This window comes from Bos javanicus, chromosome 11 (genome assembly GCF_032452875.1).
Source record: "Bos javanicus breed banteng chromosome 11, ARS-OSU_banteng_1.0, whole genome shotgun sequence".
In the NCBI taxonomy this organism is placed as follows: Eukaryota; Metazoa; Chordata; class Mammalia; order Artiodactyla; family Bovidae; genus Bos; species Bos javanicus.
Window position 1 is genome coordinate 12,181,174 of NC_083878.1, and position 19,028 is coordinate 12,200,201.

Here is a 19,028-nt window from a genome sequence, read left to right on the forward strand (position 1 = left end):
GTAGTTTCTCTTAGATCATAGTTGGGAGTGGCTGAAGCCAGATTCCAGAGCCACTTCAAGATCCACAATGAGACCGAGGTCACTGGGCCTATCTCTAGGGGTACATATAGCCATGTCTCCTGTTGGATCCCTGGCAGGCACAACTGCCTCCCGTCCATGGGTACAGTGGGCTAAAGCCAGGTTGTGCAGGCACATTAACCTCTCCAGTCAAGTTTGAGATTGGCGGCCCTTCCTCCAGGTGCATGGAAAGTTATTGCTCCAGCAGGTCTCTGAGTAGGCAGGAGTGTTCCTGGTCTGTGGCTATGAATATATGGGGTAATGTTACAGGGATTTTTTTAGTATTTGCAGTCAGACAAAGGTTAGAGAACTTGCCTGGATTCATGAATGAGCATGTCTCTGCCCAGTCATAGGCAGGCAGGGTGGGCAGCTAATAGGAGCTGGAGTTGGGTCATGGAACAATTCAGTTTACAGCTGGAACTGAGGTTGGCGGACCTATTATCCAAAGCACAGGTTGGCATGACTCTTGCTGGGTTGTTTTCCAACTGGTGATGTTGGCAAGGCCAAATAGGCCATGTCCATAGGCTGTCAAGGGTCAGGGTCTGTTCCTGGGACTGTAGGTAGGACTATGGTTAGCAGGTGTGCCACATGAGTGAGTTTATGCTTGCCTTCTAAAAGCAACCCTCCTTGGTCTTAGATGCTACCAGAGTTTTACAGTCTTCTTTCTTCAATCCAAAGTTTCACAAAAGTACTTTTGTCTCTGCTTGCCTGCCAAATTATTATTGCTGAGAAGGGATACGAATGCAGGACTTCCTGTTCTGCTATTTCTAATGTCATTCCTCTATTTTTAATTGGTCTTACAGAAAATTGCTTGTGTACATGAAAAATAATGATAGTATCTGGTAAAGAAATGTAACTATAAAAGTAAAGAAGGCTATGGCACCCTACTCCAGTATTATTGCCTGGAAAATCCCATGGACGGAGGAGCCTGGTAGGCTGCAGTCCATGGGGTCGGGAAGAGTCGGACACGACTGAGCGACTTTACTTTCACTTTTCACTTTCATGCATTGGAGAAAGAAATGGCAACCCACTCCAGTGTTCTTGCCTGGAGAATCCCAGGGACAGCGGAGCCTGTTGAGCTGCCATCTATGGAGTCTCACAGAGTCAGACACGACTGAAGCGACTTAGCAGCAGCAGCAGGACAAAGAATATGAGAGAGGAATGTGATTTACTATTTAAGGATTTTACATTATGCATGAAGTAGTATGATCTAGAACAACCACTGAAAAAATGGTCAAAAACATGAAAGAAGTAAAAGTAATAAGCCAATAATGAAAATGAAAAGGAATCATGGAAAGAATACTCAATCCAGAAACAACCAACTGAAGAGTTAAATGAGCCATAGAACAGGTGGAACAAATAGAGATCAACTAAGAAAATGGTACATTTAAATCCAGGTACAATAGTGTTCCATGTATATTTGAATAAAATCTGTATCTTTAGTTGTTGAATGTTGTATTCTCTAAATGACAACTGGATTAAATTTGTTAATATTGTTGTACAATTTTCTGTATCCTTTCTTTTGTAGGTCTGCTTTTTCTGTCAATAACTGAGGAGTGTTCAACTGTCCAAATATGATTGTAGATTTGTCTGTTTCTCTTTTGAGATCTCTCAAGTTTGCTTCATATATTTGAATATATCTTTTAAGTTTATGCACAGTTTGAATTATGATATCTTCTTGTTATATTCATCTTTTTAATTTCATGAAATGTCCTTCTTTGTGTTAAAAATTATAATAGTCTTTTTTTATGCACTTATTTATTTATTTATTTTTTAATATAAATTTATTTATTTTAATTGGAGGCTAATTACTTTACAATATTGTATTGGTTTTGCCATACATCAACATGAATCCACCACAGGTGTACACGTGTTCCCCATCCTGAACCCCCTCCCACCTCCCTCCTCATATCATCCCTCTGAGTCATCCCAGTGCACCAGCCCCGAGCATCCTGTATCATGCAACGAACCTGGACTGGCGATTCATTTCACATATGATATTATACATGTTTCAATGCCATTCTCCCAATCATCCCACCCTCGCCCTCTCCCACAGAGTCCAAAAGACTGTTCTATACATCAGTGTCTCTTTTGCTGTCTCACATACAGGGTTATCGTTACCATCTTTCTAAATTCCATATATATGCATTAGTATACTGTATTGGTGTTTTTCTTTCTGGCTTACTTCACTCTGTATAATAGGCTCCAGTTTCATCCACCTCATTAGAACTGATTCAAATGTGTTCTTTTTAATGGCTGAGTAATACTCCATTGTGTATATGTACCACAGCTTTCTTTATCCATTCATCTGCTAAAGGACATCTAGGTTGCTTCCATGTCCTGGCTATTATAAACAGTGCTGTGATGAACATTGGGGTACATGTGTCTCTTTCAATTCTGGCTTCCTCGGTGTATATGCCCAGCAGTGGGATTGCTGGGTCGTATGGCAGTTCTATTTCCAGTTTTTTAAGGAATCTCCACACTGTTCTCCATAGTGGCTGTACTAGTTTGCATTCCTGCCAACAGTGTACTGGGGCTCCCTTTTCTCTGCATCCTCTCCAGCATTTATTGCTTGTAGACTTTTGGATCGCAGCCATTCTGACTGGCATGAAATGGTACCTCATAGTGGTTTTGATTTGCATTTCTCTGATACTGAGTGATGTTGAGCATCTTTTCATGTGTTTGTTAGCCGTCTGTATGTCTTCTTTGGAGAAATGTCTATTTAGTTCTTTGGCCCATTTTTTGATTGGGTCATTTATTTTTCTGGAGTTGAGCTGCAGGAGTTGCTTGTATATTTTTGAGATTAATTCTTTGTCAGTTGCTTCATTTGCTATTATTTTCTCCCATTCTGAAGGCTGTCTTTTCACCTGACTTATAGTTTCCTTTGTTGTGCAGAAGCTTTTAATTTTAATTAGGTCCCATTTGTTTATTTTTGCTTTTATTTCCAATATTCTGGGAGGTGGGTAATAGAGGATCCTGCTGTGATGTATGTCAGAGAGTGTTTTGCCTATGTTCTCCTCTAGGAGTTTTATAGTTTCTGGTCTTACGTTTAGATCTTTAATCCATTTTGAGTTTATTTTTGTGTATGGTGTTAGAAAGTGTTCTAGTTTCATTCTTTTACAAGTAGTTGACCAGTTTTCCCAGCATCACTTGTTAAAGAGATTGTCTTTAATCCATTGTATATTCTTGCCTCCTTTGTCAACATTATCCTCAATGGTGAAAAATTGAAATCATTTCCCCTAAAGTCAGGAACAAGACAAGGATGCCCACTTTCACCACTACTATTCAACATAAGTTTTGGAAGTTTTGGCCACAGCAGTCAGAGCAGAAAAAGAAAATAAAAGGAATCCAGATTGGAAAAGAAGAAGTAAAACTCTCACTGTTTGCAGATGACATGATTCTCTACATAGAAAACCCTAAAGACTCCACCAGAAAATTACTAGAGTTAATCAATGCATATAGTGAAGTTGCAGGATATAAAATCAATGCACAGAAATCCCTAGCATTCCTATACACTAATAATGACAAAATAGAGAAATTAAGGAAACAATTCCATTCACCATTGCAACGAAAAGAATAAAATACTTAGGAATATATCTACCTAAAGAAATAAAAGACCTACATATAGAAAACTATAAAACACTGGTGAAAGAAATCAAAGAGGACACTAATAGATGGAGAAATACAGCATGTTCATGGATCAGAAGGATCAATATAGTGAAAAAAAGTATACTATAGTATACTGTATACCAAAGCAATAGTATACTTTACTATATACCAAAGCAATCTATAGATTCAATGCAATCCCTATCAAGCTACCAGTAGTATTTTTCACAGAGCTAGAACAAGTAATTTCACAATTTGTATGGAAATACAAAAAACTTTGAATAGCCAAAGCAATCTTGAGAAAGAAGAATGGAACTGGAGGAATCAACCTGCCTGACTTCAGGCTCTACTACAAAGCCACAGTCATCAAGACAGTATGGTACCGGCATAAAGACAGAAATACAGATCAATGAAATAAAAATTAAAATAGTCTTGATGTCTTGCTTGCCTTGTATTAATATGACCACCACTTTCTTTTATGGTATGCCTTTGTCTCTTCTATTACTTATAACCTTTTTTAGCATGTTATTTTCAGATAATTTCAACATTACAGAAGAATTTTGAAAATGTTGCTGAACTGAAAGCTTTTTCCCCAAATTCTTCAGTTTTTGAAATGTTGCCATATTGACTTTATTACTTCCTTTCTCCCTTCTTTACTGTTTCTCTATATGTACCTATGTGTGTTTAGCATTTTAATCTCTTATGGTTCATATTAATTTTAATTAGCTAGTTAAGATTTTTCTGTTTTCTGTGTATAGTTTCCATTTTTCCTTTTGTAATAAGTAATGTTTGTATTAAAGTACTTTGAGACCATGTATTTATTCTTTTGGTTACTAGATGTCTTTCACTATAGTATTCATTAATGATTCTTGCCTGAATCAGTTTTTTTTTCTCTGATAATTTAGCTAATATGGGATTTTTTATTCCTTAAGGGGCTACTTTGTTGGTGCAGCAGTGAAGAATCTGCCTGGAGTGCAGAAGACTCAGGTTCAGTCCTGGGTCAGGAAGATCCCCTAGAGGAGGAAATGGCACTCACTCCAGTGTTCTTGCTGGGACAATCCCATGGAGGAGAGGGAGAGGAGAGAAGAGGAGCTTGGGAGCTACAGTCTTTGGAGTCACAAAGACTCAGACACCACTGAGCAACTCTCTGTGTGTGTGAGTCGCTCAGTCACATCTGACTCTTTGTGACCCCATAAACTGTAGCCTCCAGGGCTCCTGTGTCCATGGAATCCTCCAGGCAAGAATACAGGAGTGGGTTGCCATTCTCTTCTCTGGGGAGCAACTGAACATGTCAATATGTTATTACTTCACATTCTGTATTAGGGAGTCCTTCTGTATTACCTATTTACCTGTCTGTTTATCTTTCTATCTGTCTACCTTTGGTCTCCTATTATTGTATTAGACTCATAGATTTTTACATCATTCAGTCAAGTTGTTCCTTTAATGACCTTATTCATTTTGATGCTCAGATGGTCCCAGATGTAGCTGGTGTAAGCTACCTCAAGCTGGCTCATATGACGTGTTGATGCACTTTTATCATTTTGGGCAAATTTCCTAACTTAATCATGAGACCATTAATTTTTTCAAGGAGCTCAGTTCTTTTTAGTGCTGAATGGCATCTTGACAGTAAGATATGGCCATGTGTCCTTGTTTTTAAAATGTGTCAGTTTGAATCAACAGGTAGCTAGGTATCGGTTTTTTATTCATTCTGCCTAATTAGAATATTTATTCTATTACATTAACTGATTTAGTGATTTATGTGGATTTAAGTCTTGGATCTAGCTATTGTTTTTCTATTCCATTCTTTTTTTTTTAAGCTCCTTTTGTTCCCCCTGTTTTCCTTCCTTCTTCTAGATTACCGTCTTTTAGTATTATCATTTAGTTTCTCTATTGGCTTACTGGAGTATAACTTTTAACTTTATTTATTATTTGTTTGTATTTGTTCTGGGGATTACAATGTATATCCTTAAGTTATTAGTTTATCTTGAATAATGATATGTCACTTTACATGTAATTTAAGAATCTTATAGCAGTATAGTATAATTTACCTTTATACTTACTTTTTTAATGTGGTTGGTATATACTTATACAGTTAAACGCTAAATATGTTACTGTTTGTGCTTTGAACATTTAATTGTATTTTAAAATTCAAGAAGGAAAAGTAGTTCATTATACTCATCCACAGATTTGCTATTTCCAGGCCTTCTCATTCTTTCTTACAGATCTATGTTATGACTTGGTGTCATTTTCTTTCAATGTGAAGAATTCTTTTAGTTATTCTTTTAGTGTATATCTGCTGGTTTTAGATTTTCTTAGCTTTTGTTTATCTAAAAATATTTTTTCATCTGTTTTCAAAGTTCTCCCTTTCCCAACCCCTTAAAGATGTTATTCCTCTGTTTGCTTTGATTGTTTCTGAAGAGAGATAAGCCAGTAGTCTTACTGTTATTCATCTAAATGTATTGCCTTCTTTTTCTGGTTGTCTTTAAGGTTTCTTCTTTATCTTTGCATTTTGCAGTGTTTGATTTTCTTGTGAGATTTCATTTGCATCAGTTCTTTTGGGGTTGTGTTAAACTTCTGAGATCTGTAGGTTGAGATCTTTTATTAGGGTTGGAGATGATGTTGCCAGTTTCCCCTTAAATATGTCTCTTTTCTCATTTCTCCTTTTGCAACTCATTGTGTTGTTCAGTTGTTCAGTCATGTTCGACTCTTTGCGACCCCATGGACTGCAGCCCGCCAGGCTTCACTGTGCCTCCTAGCTGCTAAATATATCATTCAGATTTCATCATTACTTGAGTGAACTGAATGTGAGTCTCAGTTTTTATTAGTTTCAAATTACTTATGATTTCAGTTCTAAAAATTCTGTTCTGGAGTCTCTTTGTCCTTAAGACTCTGAAATTCCAAAGCTTCTATCCAGGGGCTTATCTCTGATTTTAACAGGATTTGAGTTGGGCTGGGTTTCAGCTTTGATTGGTTTTTACTCTCCTTTGGATTGAATTGCAGTAGAACCTTGGACTCTAAACCCTTTGCAAAATGTGCAACATTTCTCTCTGATTTCTAGCACTCCCCATCCCCACCCCCACCCCACCCCCACCCACCATTTCTTATGGAACAGAATTGTTTTAGGGAAGAATTTTGGGTTAGTATGTTTATTTTTGCTTAGAGGCTCTTCCAAGATTACAGTCCAAAATAGCAGCCCACACTATTAAAGGATTGCATGGTTTTTTCTTGTTGTTGTTGCTTTTTTTTTTTTTTTTCATTCCACCAAAGTCTCTCAGCATATGACTGTTTCACTCTCTCATCTCTGTGTATCCAGATTAGACAACTGGCCTTAGATATGAAGGTGATGGCTGCTTTTTGCTCATCTTTCAAGAGCTTTATCTCAGTGTGCAGTTTAATTCAGTTATGCATCTTTGTGTATATTATACTTCATTAATATTAAAGGAAAATACAACTTTTAGCTTAGACCTAGCTTTCTTCTGCTTTTGAAGGTAATGACAGCGTTTCTTGATCTTTGACATCGTATCTAAGAATAGAATTTCTACCAGATCTTCTTAAAGCATAATAGAAATATGTAATGTAAGTAGAGATGCTAGGTGGGTGATTACTATCAGAGTCACCAGATTATTTTGGGCCCCTGTGTTCATCACTTGTATAGCAACCTGTACTTATTCATTACACATACTGTAATTGATATGATATAACTGTGAGTCTGACATATGAAGGCAGGAACCATGAATATTTCTTCGCTATTGTAAATACAGTATTCCATCAACACAAGTGTAACTTCAATATCTCTTCACCATTGTAATTTCAATACTCCATTAACACATTTTTGTAATGAAGTTTTAAATTCAATAACATTTTTGGAAAGGGTGGCAATAGGCCAGAGTTTATCATTCAGTAAATATATCCTGTAAGAATATTTTGAGGTATCTTTTTTTCCCCTAACTGAATTTCCTACCTGGATTCCTTGCAGTCTTCTTTATTTCAAATAATTTTCTCTTCTGCATAATAATCTAATTTGTGTACATATTTAGTAATTTAAGATTTTTAATTGAACTATATACTAAGGCTCTGATATTCTGTAGAAAGAGAAATCAATAAGATAAAATTTGTGACCTTTGCTCACAAGCAATAAATTACTGAAAAAGAACTGCTTACAAGTCTTTCAGATCAGATCAGTCACTAAGTCGTGTCCGATCTTTGCAACCCCATGAATCGCAGCATGCCAGGCCTCTCTGTCCATCACCAGCTCCCGGAGTTCACCCAGACTCACGTCCATCGAGTCAGTGATGCCATCCAGCCATCTCATCCTCTGTCATCCCCTTCTCCTCCTGCCCCCAATCCCTCCCAGCATCAGAGTCTTTTCCAAGGAGTCAACTCTTCGCATGAGGTGGCCAAAGTACTGGAGTTTCAACTTTAGCATCATTCCTTCCAAAGAAATCCCAGGGCTGATCTCCTTCAGAATGGACTGGTTGGATCTCCTTGCAGTCCAAGAGACTCTCAAGAGTCTTCTCCAACACCACAGTTCAAAAGCATCAATTCTTTGCCACTCAGCCTTCTTCACAGTCCAACTCTCACATCCATACATGACTACTGGAAAAACCATAGCCTTGACTAGATGAACCTTTGTTGGCAAAGTAATGTCTCTGCTTTTGAATATGCTATCTAGGTTGGTCATAACTTTCCATCCAAGGACTAAGTGTCTTTTAATTTCATGGCTGCAGTCACCATCTGTAGTGATTTTGGAGCCCAGAAAAATAAAGTCTTGACACTGTTTCCACTGTTTCCCCATCTATTTCCCATGAAGTGATGGGACTGGATGCCATGATCTTTGTTTTCTGAATGTTGAGCTTTAAGCCCACTTTTTCACTCTCCACTTTCACTTTCATCAAGAGGCTTTTGAGTTCCTCTTCACTTTCTGCCATAAGGGTGGTGTCATCTGCATATCTGAGGTTATTCATATTTCTCCTGGCAATCTTGATTCCAGTTTGTGTTTCTTCCAGCCCAGCGTTTCTCATGATGTACTCTGCATAGAAGTTAAATAAACAGGGTGACAATATACAGCCTTGATGTACTCCTTTTCCTATTTGGAACCAGTCTGTTGTTCCATATCCAGTTCTAACTGTTGCTTCCTGACCTGCATACAGATTTCTCAAGAGGCAGATCAGGTGGTCTGGTATTCCCATCTCTTTCAGAATTTTCTACACTTTATTGTGATCCACACAGTCAAAGGCTTTGGCATAGTCAATAAAGCAGTAATGTTTTTCTGGAACTCTCTTGCTTTTTCCATGATCCAGCGGATGTTGGCAATTTGATCTCTGATTCCTCTGCCTTTTCTAAAACCAGCTTGAACATCAGGAAGTTCACGGTTCACATATTGCTGAAGCCTGGCTTGGAGAATTTTGAGCATTACTTTACTAGCGTGTGAGATGAGTGCAATTGTGCGGTAGTTTGAGCATTCTTTGGCATTGCCTTTCTTTGGGATTGGAATGAAAACTGACCTTTTCCAGTCCTGTGGCCACTGCTGAGTTTTCCAAATGTGCTGGCATATTGAGTGCAGCACTTTCACAGCATCATCTTTCAGGATTTGGAATAGCTCAACTGGAATTCCATCACCTCCACTAGCTTTGTTCATAGTGATGCTTTCTAAGGCCCACTTGACTTCACATTCCAGGATGTCTAGTATTATTGCAATACTGACTTTATTTTAAGAAATATTTGTCTCAAAAGGGTATCTTTTATAGAGAGACATCTTGGGTGACACTTTTAGGGGCTTGTGAAAGATACATAGTTCTGGAATTTTGTTTGTTGATTGTAAGATTTATTTTTAAAACTTTGCTTGTAAAGATAGCTTTGGAGTTATTTTCTTTATGTTTAGTTTCCTTTACTGAATAAAAAGTATCATTATTGATCACTTTTGGAATAGTAAGGATTATAAAACATTTAGGTAGAATTACATTATTGGTTTATTTTCGAAGTCAGGGGAAAAGAGAGTACCAAGATAGATGTAGGGAATTAAGAAGTACATACTACTGTGATTGGACTAATAACCTGCAAGGATAAGTTATACAGCACAGGGAATATGGTCAATGTTTTATAACTTTAAGTGGAATATAATCTTTAAAAATTTTGATTCATTTTGTTGTCTACCTGAAAGTAATAAAATCTTATAAATCAATAATAAAGGAGAGAAATGGTAGAGACCTAGTAGATGCTGAAGAGATCAAGAAGCGATGGAAAGAATCCACAGAACTGTACAGAAAAGATCTTAATGTACTGGATTCCTACAATGGTGTGCTCAGTCACCCAGAGCCAGACATTCTGGAGTGCAGAGTCAACTGCTATTAATAAAGCTAGTGGATGTGACAGAATTCCAGTAGAACTATTCAAAACCCTAAAGGATGATGCCTTCAAAGTGTTGCATTCAATATGCCAGCAAATCTAGAAGACCCAGCAGTGGCCACAGGACTGGAAAAGGTCAGTCCTCATCCCATTTCCCAGGAAGGGTAGTATTAAAGAATGTGCTAACCATCAGACAGTTGCACTCATCTCTCATGAGGTCATGCTTAAAATCTTGCATGTTAGGTTCAGCATTACATGAACCAAGAACTTCCAGATGTCCACTCTGGATTTAGAAAAGGAAGAGGAACCAGAGATCAAATTGCCAACAGTCTCTGGGTCATAGAGCAGGTTAGGGAATTCCATAAAAACATCTACCTCTTTTTTATCGACTACGCTAAAGCCTTTGACTGTGTGAATCATAAAAAACTGTTGGAAGCTCTTAAAGAGATGGGAATACCAGACCATCCTACCTATCTCCTGAGAAACCTGTTTGCAGGTCAAGAAGCAACAGTTAGAACCCCATATGGAGCAACTGATCGGTTCAAGATTGAGAAAGGAACACGACAGGGCTGTCTGCTGTCTCCCTCTTTGCTTAACCTATACACTGAGCACATCATGAGAAATGCTGGGCTGGATGAGTTGCAGACTGAAATCGAGGTAGACAGGAGAAACATCAACAACCTCAGATATGCAGATGATACCACTCTAATGGCAGAAAGCGAAGAGGAACCTCTTGGTGAAGGTGAAGGAGAAGAGTGAAAGAGCCTGCTTAAAACTAAGTATTATAAAACTAAGATCATGGCATCCAGCCCTATACTTCATGGCAAATAGAAGGGGAAAATGTGGAAACAGTGACAGAATTCCTCTTCTTGGGCTCTAAAATCACTGTGGATGGTGACTGCAGCCATGAAATCAGATGATTGTTTCTTGGCAGGAAAGCAATGACAAATCTAGACAACATGTGAAAAACAGACATTGCAGTACCAACAAAAGTCTGTAGAATCACAGCTGTGGGCTTCCCAGCGGTCTCATACAGCTATGAGAGCTGAACTGTAAGAAAGGCAGAGCACCACAGAATTGATGCCTTCGAACTGTGGTGCTGGAGAAGACTCCTGAAAGTCCCTTGGACAGCAAGGAGATCAAGCTGGTCAATCTTAAGGGAAATCAACCCTGAATTCTTGGAAGGACTGATGCTGAATCTCCAGTATTTTGGTCATCTGATGCTAACAGCCAACTCATTGGAAAAGTCCCTGATGCTGGGAAAGATTCAGGGCAGAAGGAAGATAGGGTGTCAGAGGATGAGGTGGCTGGGTGGAATCACCAATGCAATGGACATGAACTTGGGCGAGCTTTGGGAGATAGTGAGGGTCGGGAAGGCCTGGCGTGTTGCAATCCATGGGGTTACAAAGAGTTGGACATGACTGGGCAACTGAACAAGGAGAAGACATAATATGAAATATGATGACATAGGAGCAGAGATAGTTTTCTTTTTTTTAGGAGCCTTTATCAGCTAATTGTGCAGGAAGGCTACAGAGAGATCAGCTTGAAAAATTATGAATATTAACTGTGAAGGAATTTGAATGTGTGGGAGAAATAAAGGTTTCAGGACACAGAATCATGTTAGAGGATTCTTCATGAGAGGTAGTGTAGCATAGTGTTTAAGTGTTGTTGGCTTTAGATCTAGACTGCCTTATTAAAATCTTTTTTTTTTTTTTGCTATCTGCTCAATACTAAAATTATTTCTCATGGTTATTGTGAAGGTTGAATGAATTTTTATACATTAAAGTATTTAGAACCTAATTTCTGAAGTACAATAAATATTTCCTGCAGTTATTATTAGTATTATTAAAGTACTACTGGAGCCTTGTTTGCAAAATAATTCTCCTACCTATGACTGACTCTTGATACTTCCTTTTTAGCTCAACTGAAGTTGATGACATGATTCGTAAATCAACAAACCTGTTGCTAACTAGGACTCTAAGCAACTCTCTGCAGAATGTCATTAAAAGGAAGAATATTGGACTTACTGAGGTAACTCTGCTATTATTGGAGGCAGTCAAGGCAATATGTGAATAGATCTCCTAAGCCCTAGGGCTTGTGTGTTAATTAATTACAATTTTCTGTGTGGTCTGTCATGTTCTTCATGGGATCATGGTGAAAGTGCAAAATAAATTCCTTGTATTTTTCATTTGTTGCCTTGGAGAAATCCAGTATTTTTTGGAAAAGTCACTTTTCTCTCTCTCATATCTTCACTAATTTAACTGGTTTTCCTTTCTGAGGTTATTGGGTTAAATTTCTATTATTTGCAATTGATTATATATTTTATAAACATTGTTGATTGGAGAATAGAGTCAATGTCAGGATCCTGTTTAAAATAATGGCACTTTGAGTACAACATACAGTATGAAATCACATTTTGCCTACATAAGTCACTGATGCCAGGGATATTAGCATTCATAGTCATTGGTTAGTGTTAGATTCAGATTTTGTTTTTGAGAAACATTAGGAATATGAATAGTAAATTACTCTTAATTAGCATGTAACTGGGAATTTAGGATTGAGGAAATGTGAGAGAAAGGCAGTTGTCACATTTCTGTGGAAGCTTACACAATCTCACAAAGGATGAAGGGATATTATACATATGTTGAGAACAGTATCTTTGCAAACCGAATATCTGATGCATTGTCTTAAGTCCTAAAATTTAGAAAGATGTGAAATTTCCTTTTCTTAGAAACCCAGGTTTGTGTAGGAGCCTCAAACTGCCACTTTATGGAAATCATAGTGCCAAAAATGAGAGATGGGAGGAATCTTATTCACAAGCAAAGGGAAAGGCTGTTGGCCATCTGCTTTACCTATATAGGTGGTGTAGTTTCAAATTCAGTTGGTCTAGAAAATTGACATTTTTAGGTATATGTTACCAAGGATGAACATCAGAAAGTGATTAACGATACTGACCCATAGGTAAATATAGCTGGAAGCCAGGTGAACATCTATTGTTACTTCTGATTTTGGAGTGATTGTTTCTTTCCCTGTGTTAATATTTTAAAATACTGTATTATAATATATAAATAGTGTATTACAACATGGGACATTGGCAGTGATTGAATTCTACTTATAACCAACTTATTTTTATAGTTTAAAGTCACATTTGACATTATTAGACAATCCCTTCACTTTGCAATGCTTTGTTTCTGTTGCCTGATCTAGAAGTGTTAGTTATTGCCATTATGTGTCTGAGGATAGGCTAACTTCTTTTGTAATCAGGAACGCTACAAAAAACCAAGTTCGACTGAAAATTTGGCAGTCCTTCTATTTTGTAGACTATTCTGTTCTCCTTTTCTGAATCCCAAGTAAGACAAGAAATTTATTTATTTTACGAACTGCTGCTGCTGCTGCTGCTAAGTCGCTTCAGTCATGTCCGACTCTTTGCGACCCCATAGACGGCAGCCCACCAAGCTCCCCCATCCCTGGGATTCTCCAGGCAAGAACACTGGAGTGGGTTGCCATTTCCTCCTCCAATGCATGAAAGTGAAAAGTGAAAGTGAAGTTGCTCAGTCGTATCCGACTCTTAGCAACCCCATGGACTGCAGCCCACCAGGCCCCTCCGTCCATGGGATTTTCCAGGCAAGAGTACTGGAGTGGGGTGCCATTGCCTTCTCTGATTTTATGAACTACTTCTGCATTAAAGCTCTTGATGTAATTCTGCTTCTTGCCATCTTAAAAGCCGTTGTATTTAATTATTTAATTTTTATTGAAGTTTAGTTGATTTATACTACTGTGTTAGTTTCATGTATCCAAAAAAAAAAAAAAAAGAAATCCATTTTAAACAAGTAGCATAGCAGGAATGTGGTGTGGTAGAAAGAGCTTGGCCACAGAAGACTCTGGATTTAGTTATGACTATGCCATTGATTTACTGTAGCGTCTTAAAAGAAGACCTAACTCCTTAGCTCTTCAGTTTTTCTGACTCCATTGTTCTTTTCAAGGGTACTGTACAGATCAACTAACAACAGGAAGAAGCAGTAGCAGCTTGTCAAGAAGGACTGTATCACATTTCTTGACATTATTTCACTGAATGCTAAATGTTATTGCTAAGTCATTGGATTGTTTTAGGAAAAAATACTTTTGTTATCAAAATCTTTGCATATGCATGAAGGAACATCCACACATATTTATTTATTTTGGCTATGATGGTTGTGTGTACACACAACTAGTGATTTTTTTCATCACCAAGTAAATCTTTGACTAACTTCACCTTTTATGAAAGGGAGGACATTATATCTTCCTTTATAGGTAACTGAAGTGATTTATACATCTGAAATCATCATCATAATAGGCAATGTATGTGTAACAATTATATTCTTCAGGGGCTATTCACATATAATCACCTTATCTAAATAAGGTGATTTAGCACAATAACATTTGAAGCAGGTTGGGCATATATTATTACTCCCTTTTTATAGAAGGTATAATTAAAGTTCAAGAAGAATGCCTAAGCGAGCAAAATGATAGAAATGAGGCTTGAGTTCAGGTTATTTTTTCCCCAAACTTACTAATATTTACTATATTGTATTTTCTCCCATATTGACTTAATTATTCTATCATAACAAGGATAGAGATTTTTATAGGAGGTCCATGGTAATATGGAAATGGTTCTACTTATAGATGATTTTCCGAGATCAGTCGAGATCGGGCGCGTTCAGTGGCAGAAAGCGAAGAGGAACTAAAAAGCCTTTTGATGAAGGTGAAAGAGGAGAGTGAAAAAGTTGGCTTAAAACTCAACATTCAGAAAACGAAGATCATGGCATCTGGTCCCATCACTTCATGGGAAATAGATGGGGAAACAGTGGAATCAGTTTCAGACTTAATTTTTTGGGGCTCCAAAATCACTGCAGATGGTGACTGCAACCATGAAATTAAAAGACGCTTACTCCTTGGATGAAAAGTTATGACCAACCTAGACAGCATATTGAAAAGCAGAGACATTACTTTGCCAACAAAGATCCATCTAGTCAAGGCTATGGTTTTTCCAGTGGTCATGTATGGATGTGAGAGTTGGACTGTGAAGAAAGCTGAGTAGCGAAGGATTGATGCTTTTGAACTGTGGCGTTGGAGAAGACTCTTGAGAGTCCCTTGGACTGCAAGGAGATCCAACCAGTCCATTCTGAAGGAGATCAGCCCTGGGATTCCTTCTGAGGGAATGATGCTGAAGCTGAAACTCCAGTACTTTGGCCACCTCATGCAAAGAGTTGACTCCTTGGAAAAGACTCTGATGCTGGGAGGGATTGGGGGCAGGAGGAGAAGGGGACGACAGAGGATAAGATGGCTGGATGGCATCACTGACTCGATGGACGTGAGTCTGAGTGAACTCCAGGAGTTGGTGATGGACAGGGAGGCCTGTTGTGCTGCGATTCATGGGGTCGCAAAGAGTCGGACACGACTGAGTGACTGAACTGAACCAATAGATGATTTTGTAATATATCCAGTCAAATGATAGAAGTATTGTAAGCACTCAAAACTCACAAGAGTCCTATTTTTGGTTACCGGACAGACAATGCTTTTAGCATTTAAAAGCTCACATAACTTAATGTCTTCCTGCCTATCTTGATGCGTGATTATATGCCATCTCATCTCTTATTTTTTTTCTGTCCATATACTCTATCCTTTTATCTCTTTCTCTCTATAAACTAGCTTTTATACCTTTCACAAGACTTCTTTACTTCCCACGTTAAGCCAACTCAACATTACCTTTCATTTCTAGCCTGTAATGTAACTTGAATGCCCTAACTCTCAGACCCTAAGTGATGATCTACATACAGTTCAGTCAGCACGTACAGCTGTTTCCTAGGGATTATTCTTCCAGGTCTGTGAGAAGGTCAGCTGAGCAGCAGTGAAGAGTGTATGTTTTAAAGCAGACTGCATGGGTTCCAGTTCTGGTTTTCTTTAATAAATATGATCCTGGGTAGATTCCTTGGGTTTATGTGAAAAATGGGGACAAGAGTAGCATGTATTTCATAAGATTTCTGTGAAGATAAAATGAACAGATAAGTGCTTAGCATAGTTCCTGTTTCATAGCAAATACTCAATACATATTGCCTATTATTAAAAAAGAGGTCTGGCAGATAGGGTGGTGGTTAGGGCTGGTACAGAAATGGAATTTTTCTGTTAAGAAAAGTCAGAAGACTAGAGCAAGATGTCCTATTAAGGTAAATAATTTTTAAAATTAACTCCTACTCTGTGACAGGCACTGATCTAAGTCTTAAGAATAAATAAGTAAAGAACAATAAGAACAACAACAAAAGAGATTTTTGCTCATATTCTAGTGGCAGAAAAGAGATAATAAAGAGTAAATAAAATAAATAAGTAAATCATCTAGTATGATGAAAGGTCTTGAGTTCTATAGATGAAGAGAAAGAACCTGGGTTAAGGAAATCAGGAGTCTGCTGGAGGTTCAAGGTTGGTCTTACCAAAAAGAGCAGCATATTGACAGTAATTTATCATTGAAGAAGAAAGAGTATTCTTGGCAGAAGTTAGAACTAGAGCAAAGGTCTGAAAGTAGTTAAGTTATTGGCAAGTTTAGGGAATAATAAGGAAGCTAAAGTAGCTGGACTGGAGTGATCTAGGGGAAGAGAAAGAGGAGATTAAATCAAAGAGGTACCTGGGATTCATGCTAGGCCATTAAAAAGTGTTTGGCTGTTGTTTTGTATGAAAAGGGATGCCATGGCAGGATTTTGATAGTGGCATGATCTGGCATATCCAGAAAGGATCACATTGACTATGGTATTGAGAATTAAATGTATGGTAAAAACAGGGAGACCAGTTAGGAGGCTATTACAGTAATCCTGCAAGATTTGATGGAAGCTTGGGGATAGAGGTGATGACAAGTGGTCCTATTTGGACTGTATACTCAGTATGGTTTCCTGATGGTTAGATGTAAAGAAAGCAAGAAAATGAGAAATTGATACTTTTCAATATTTTCAAGTGAGCAACTAGAATGCTGCATGTAACATGTGCTTTGATAGGAAAAATTTGAAGTAGAGCTAAATTTAGGGTAAAGGAAGATTGGGAATTTGGTACTGGATATATTATATTTGTAGTGTTATTAAACATAGTTTGAGATACTGAGTTAACAGATATATATATGAATTTAGTTTGAGAAAGTGATTTGACCTAGAGATAAAAAGTTGGGACCATAAAAATTATGTTTATAACCACCTGACTGCATAATATTACTTTATTTGTAAAGATGCAGAGAAATAGAGGAAAACAATAGAATGGGAAAGACTACAGATCTCTTGCAGAAAATTAGAGATACCAAGGGAACATATCATGCAAAGGGAAAGAAAGTGAAAGTGAAAGTTGCTCAGTCATGTCCAACTCTTTGCAACCCCATGGACTATAGAGTCCATGGAATTCTCCAGGCAACAATACTGGAGTGGGAGGCCTTTCCCTTCTCCAGGGGAACATCCCAACCCAAGGATCGAACCCAGGTCTCCCACATGCAAAGATGGGCACAATAAATGACAGAAACAGTATGGACCTAAAAGAAGCAGAAGATATTAAGAAGTGGCAAGAATACACAGAAGAACTATACAAAACAGGTCTTAATGACCCAGATAACCATGATGGTGTGATCACTCACCTAGAGCCAGATATCTTAGAGTGTGAAGTCAAGTGGGCCTTAGGAAGCATCACTACAAACAAAGCTAGTGGAGGTGATGGAATTCCAGCTAAGCTACTTCAAGTCCAAAAAGATGATGATGTTAAAGTGCTGCATTCAGTATGTCAGCAAGTTTGGAAAACGCAGCAGCGGCCACAGGACTGGAAAAGGTCAGTTTTCAAAGAAGGGCAGTGGGAAAGAATTCAAATTACCACAAAATTGTACTCATTTCACATACTAGCAAAGTAATACTCAAAAATCTTCAAGCTAGGCTTCAACAGTATGTGAACGAAGACTCCCAGAAGTTCAAACTGGATTTAGAAAAAGGCAGAGGAACCAGAGATCAAATTGCCACTCTCCATTGGATCATAGAAAAAATAAGACAATTCTAGGAAAAAATCTACTTCTGCTTTATTGACTACACTGAAGCCTTTGACTGTGTGAATCACAACAAACTGTGGGAGATTCTTCAAGAGATGGGAATATCAGACCACCTTACCTGTCTCCTGTGAAACCTGTATGCAGGTCAAGAAGTAACAGTTAGAACTGGACATAGAACAATGGCTGGTTCTAAATTGGGAAGGGAAAACATCAGGACTGTATATTGTTACCCTGCTTATTTAACTTATATGCAGAGTACATCATGTGAAATGCTGGGCTGGGTGAAGCACAAGCTGGAATCAAGATTTCCAAGAGAAATATCAATAACCTCAGATACGCAGATTACACCACCCTTTCAGCAGAAAGCAAAGAGGAACTAAAGAGTCTCTTGATGAAAGTGAAAGAGGAGAGTGAAAAACTTAACATTCAAAACTCAACATTCACAAAACAAAGATCATGGCATCTGGTCCCATCACTTCATGGAAAATGAATGGGGAAACAGTGGAAACAGTGACAGATTTTATTTTCTTGGGCCCGAAATCACTGCAGATGGTGACTCTAGCAATGAAATGAAAAGACGCTTACTCCTTGGAAGGAAAGTTATGACCAACCTAGACAGCGTATTGAAAAGCAGAGACATTACTTTGCCAACAAAGGTCCATCTAGTTAAAGCTATGGTTTTTCCAGTCTGTCTGGATGTGGGAGTTGGGTTGTGAAGAAAGCTGAGCGCCGAAAAATTGATGCTTTTGAACCATGATGTTGGAGAAAACTCTTGAGAGTCCCTTGGACTGCAAGGAGATCAAAGCAGTTAATCCTAAAGGAAATCGATCCTGAATATTCATTGGAAGAACTGATGCTGAAGCTCGAATACTTTGGCCACCTGTTGAGAAGAGCTGACTCATTGGATAAACCCTGAAAGAGCACACAGCAGTAGGGTGAAAGACCATGGAAAGGAAGATTGAAGGCAGGAGGAGAAGGGGAC

At 38.1% G+C, this 19,028-nt stretch overlaps 1 protein-coding gene across 4 annotated transcripts in view; it reads left to right on the plus strand.

The window, feature by feature from the left end:
• EXOC6B (exocyst complex component 6B) overlaps positions 1–19,028 on the plus strand; it is a 765,919-nt gene that overhangs the window by 401,608 nt on the left and 345,283 nt on the right. For all 4 annotated transcript variants that reach the window (XR_009739314.1, XM_061431936.1, XM_061431937.1 and 1 more), the window contains exon 16: positions 11,928–12,039. Coding sequence is in view for 3 of the 4 variants with exons in the window: in XM_061431936.1 (XP_061287920.1) it covers positions 11,928–12,039 (112 nt within the window). In the remaining variant the exon portion in view is untranslated. The remainder of the gene's footprint in view (positions 1–11,927; positions 12,040–19,028) is intronic.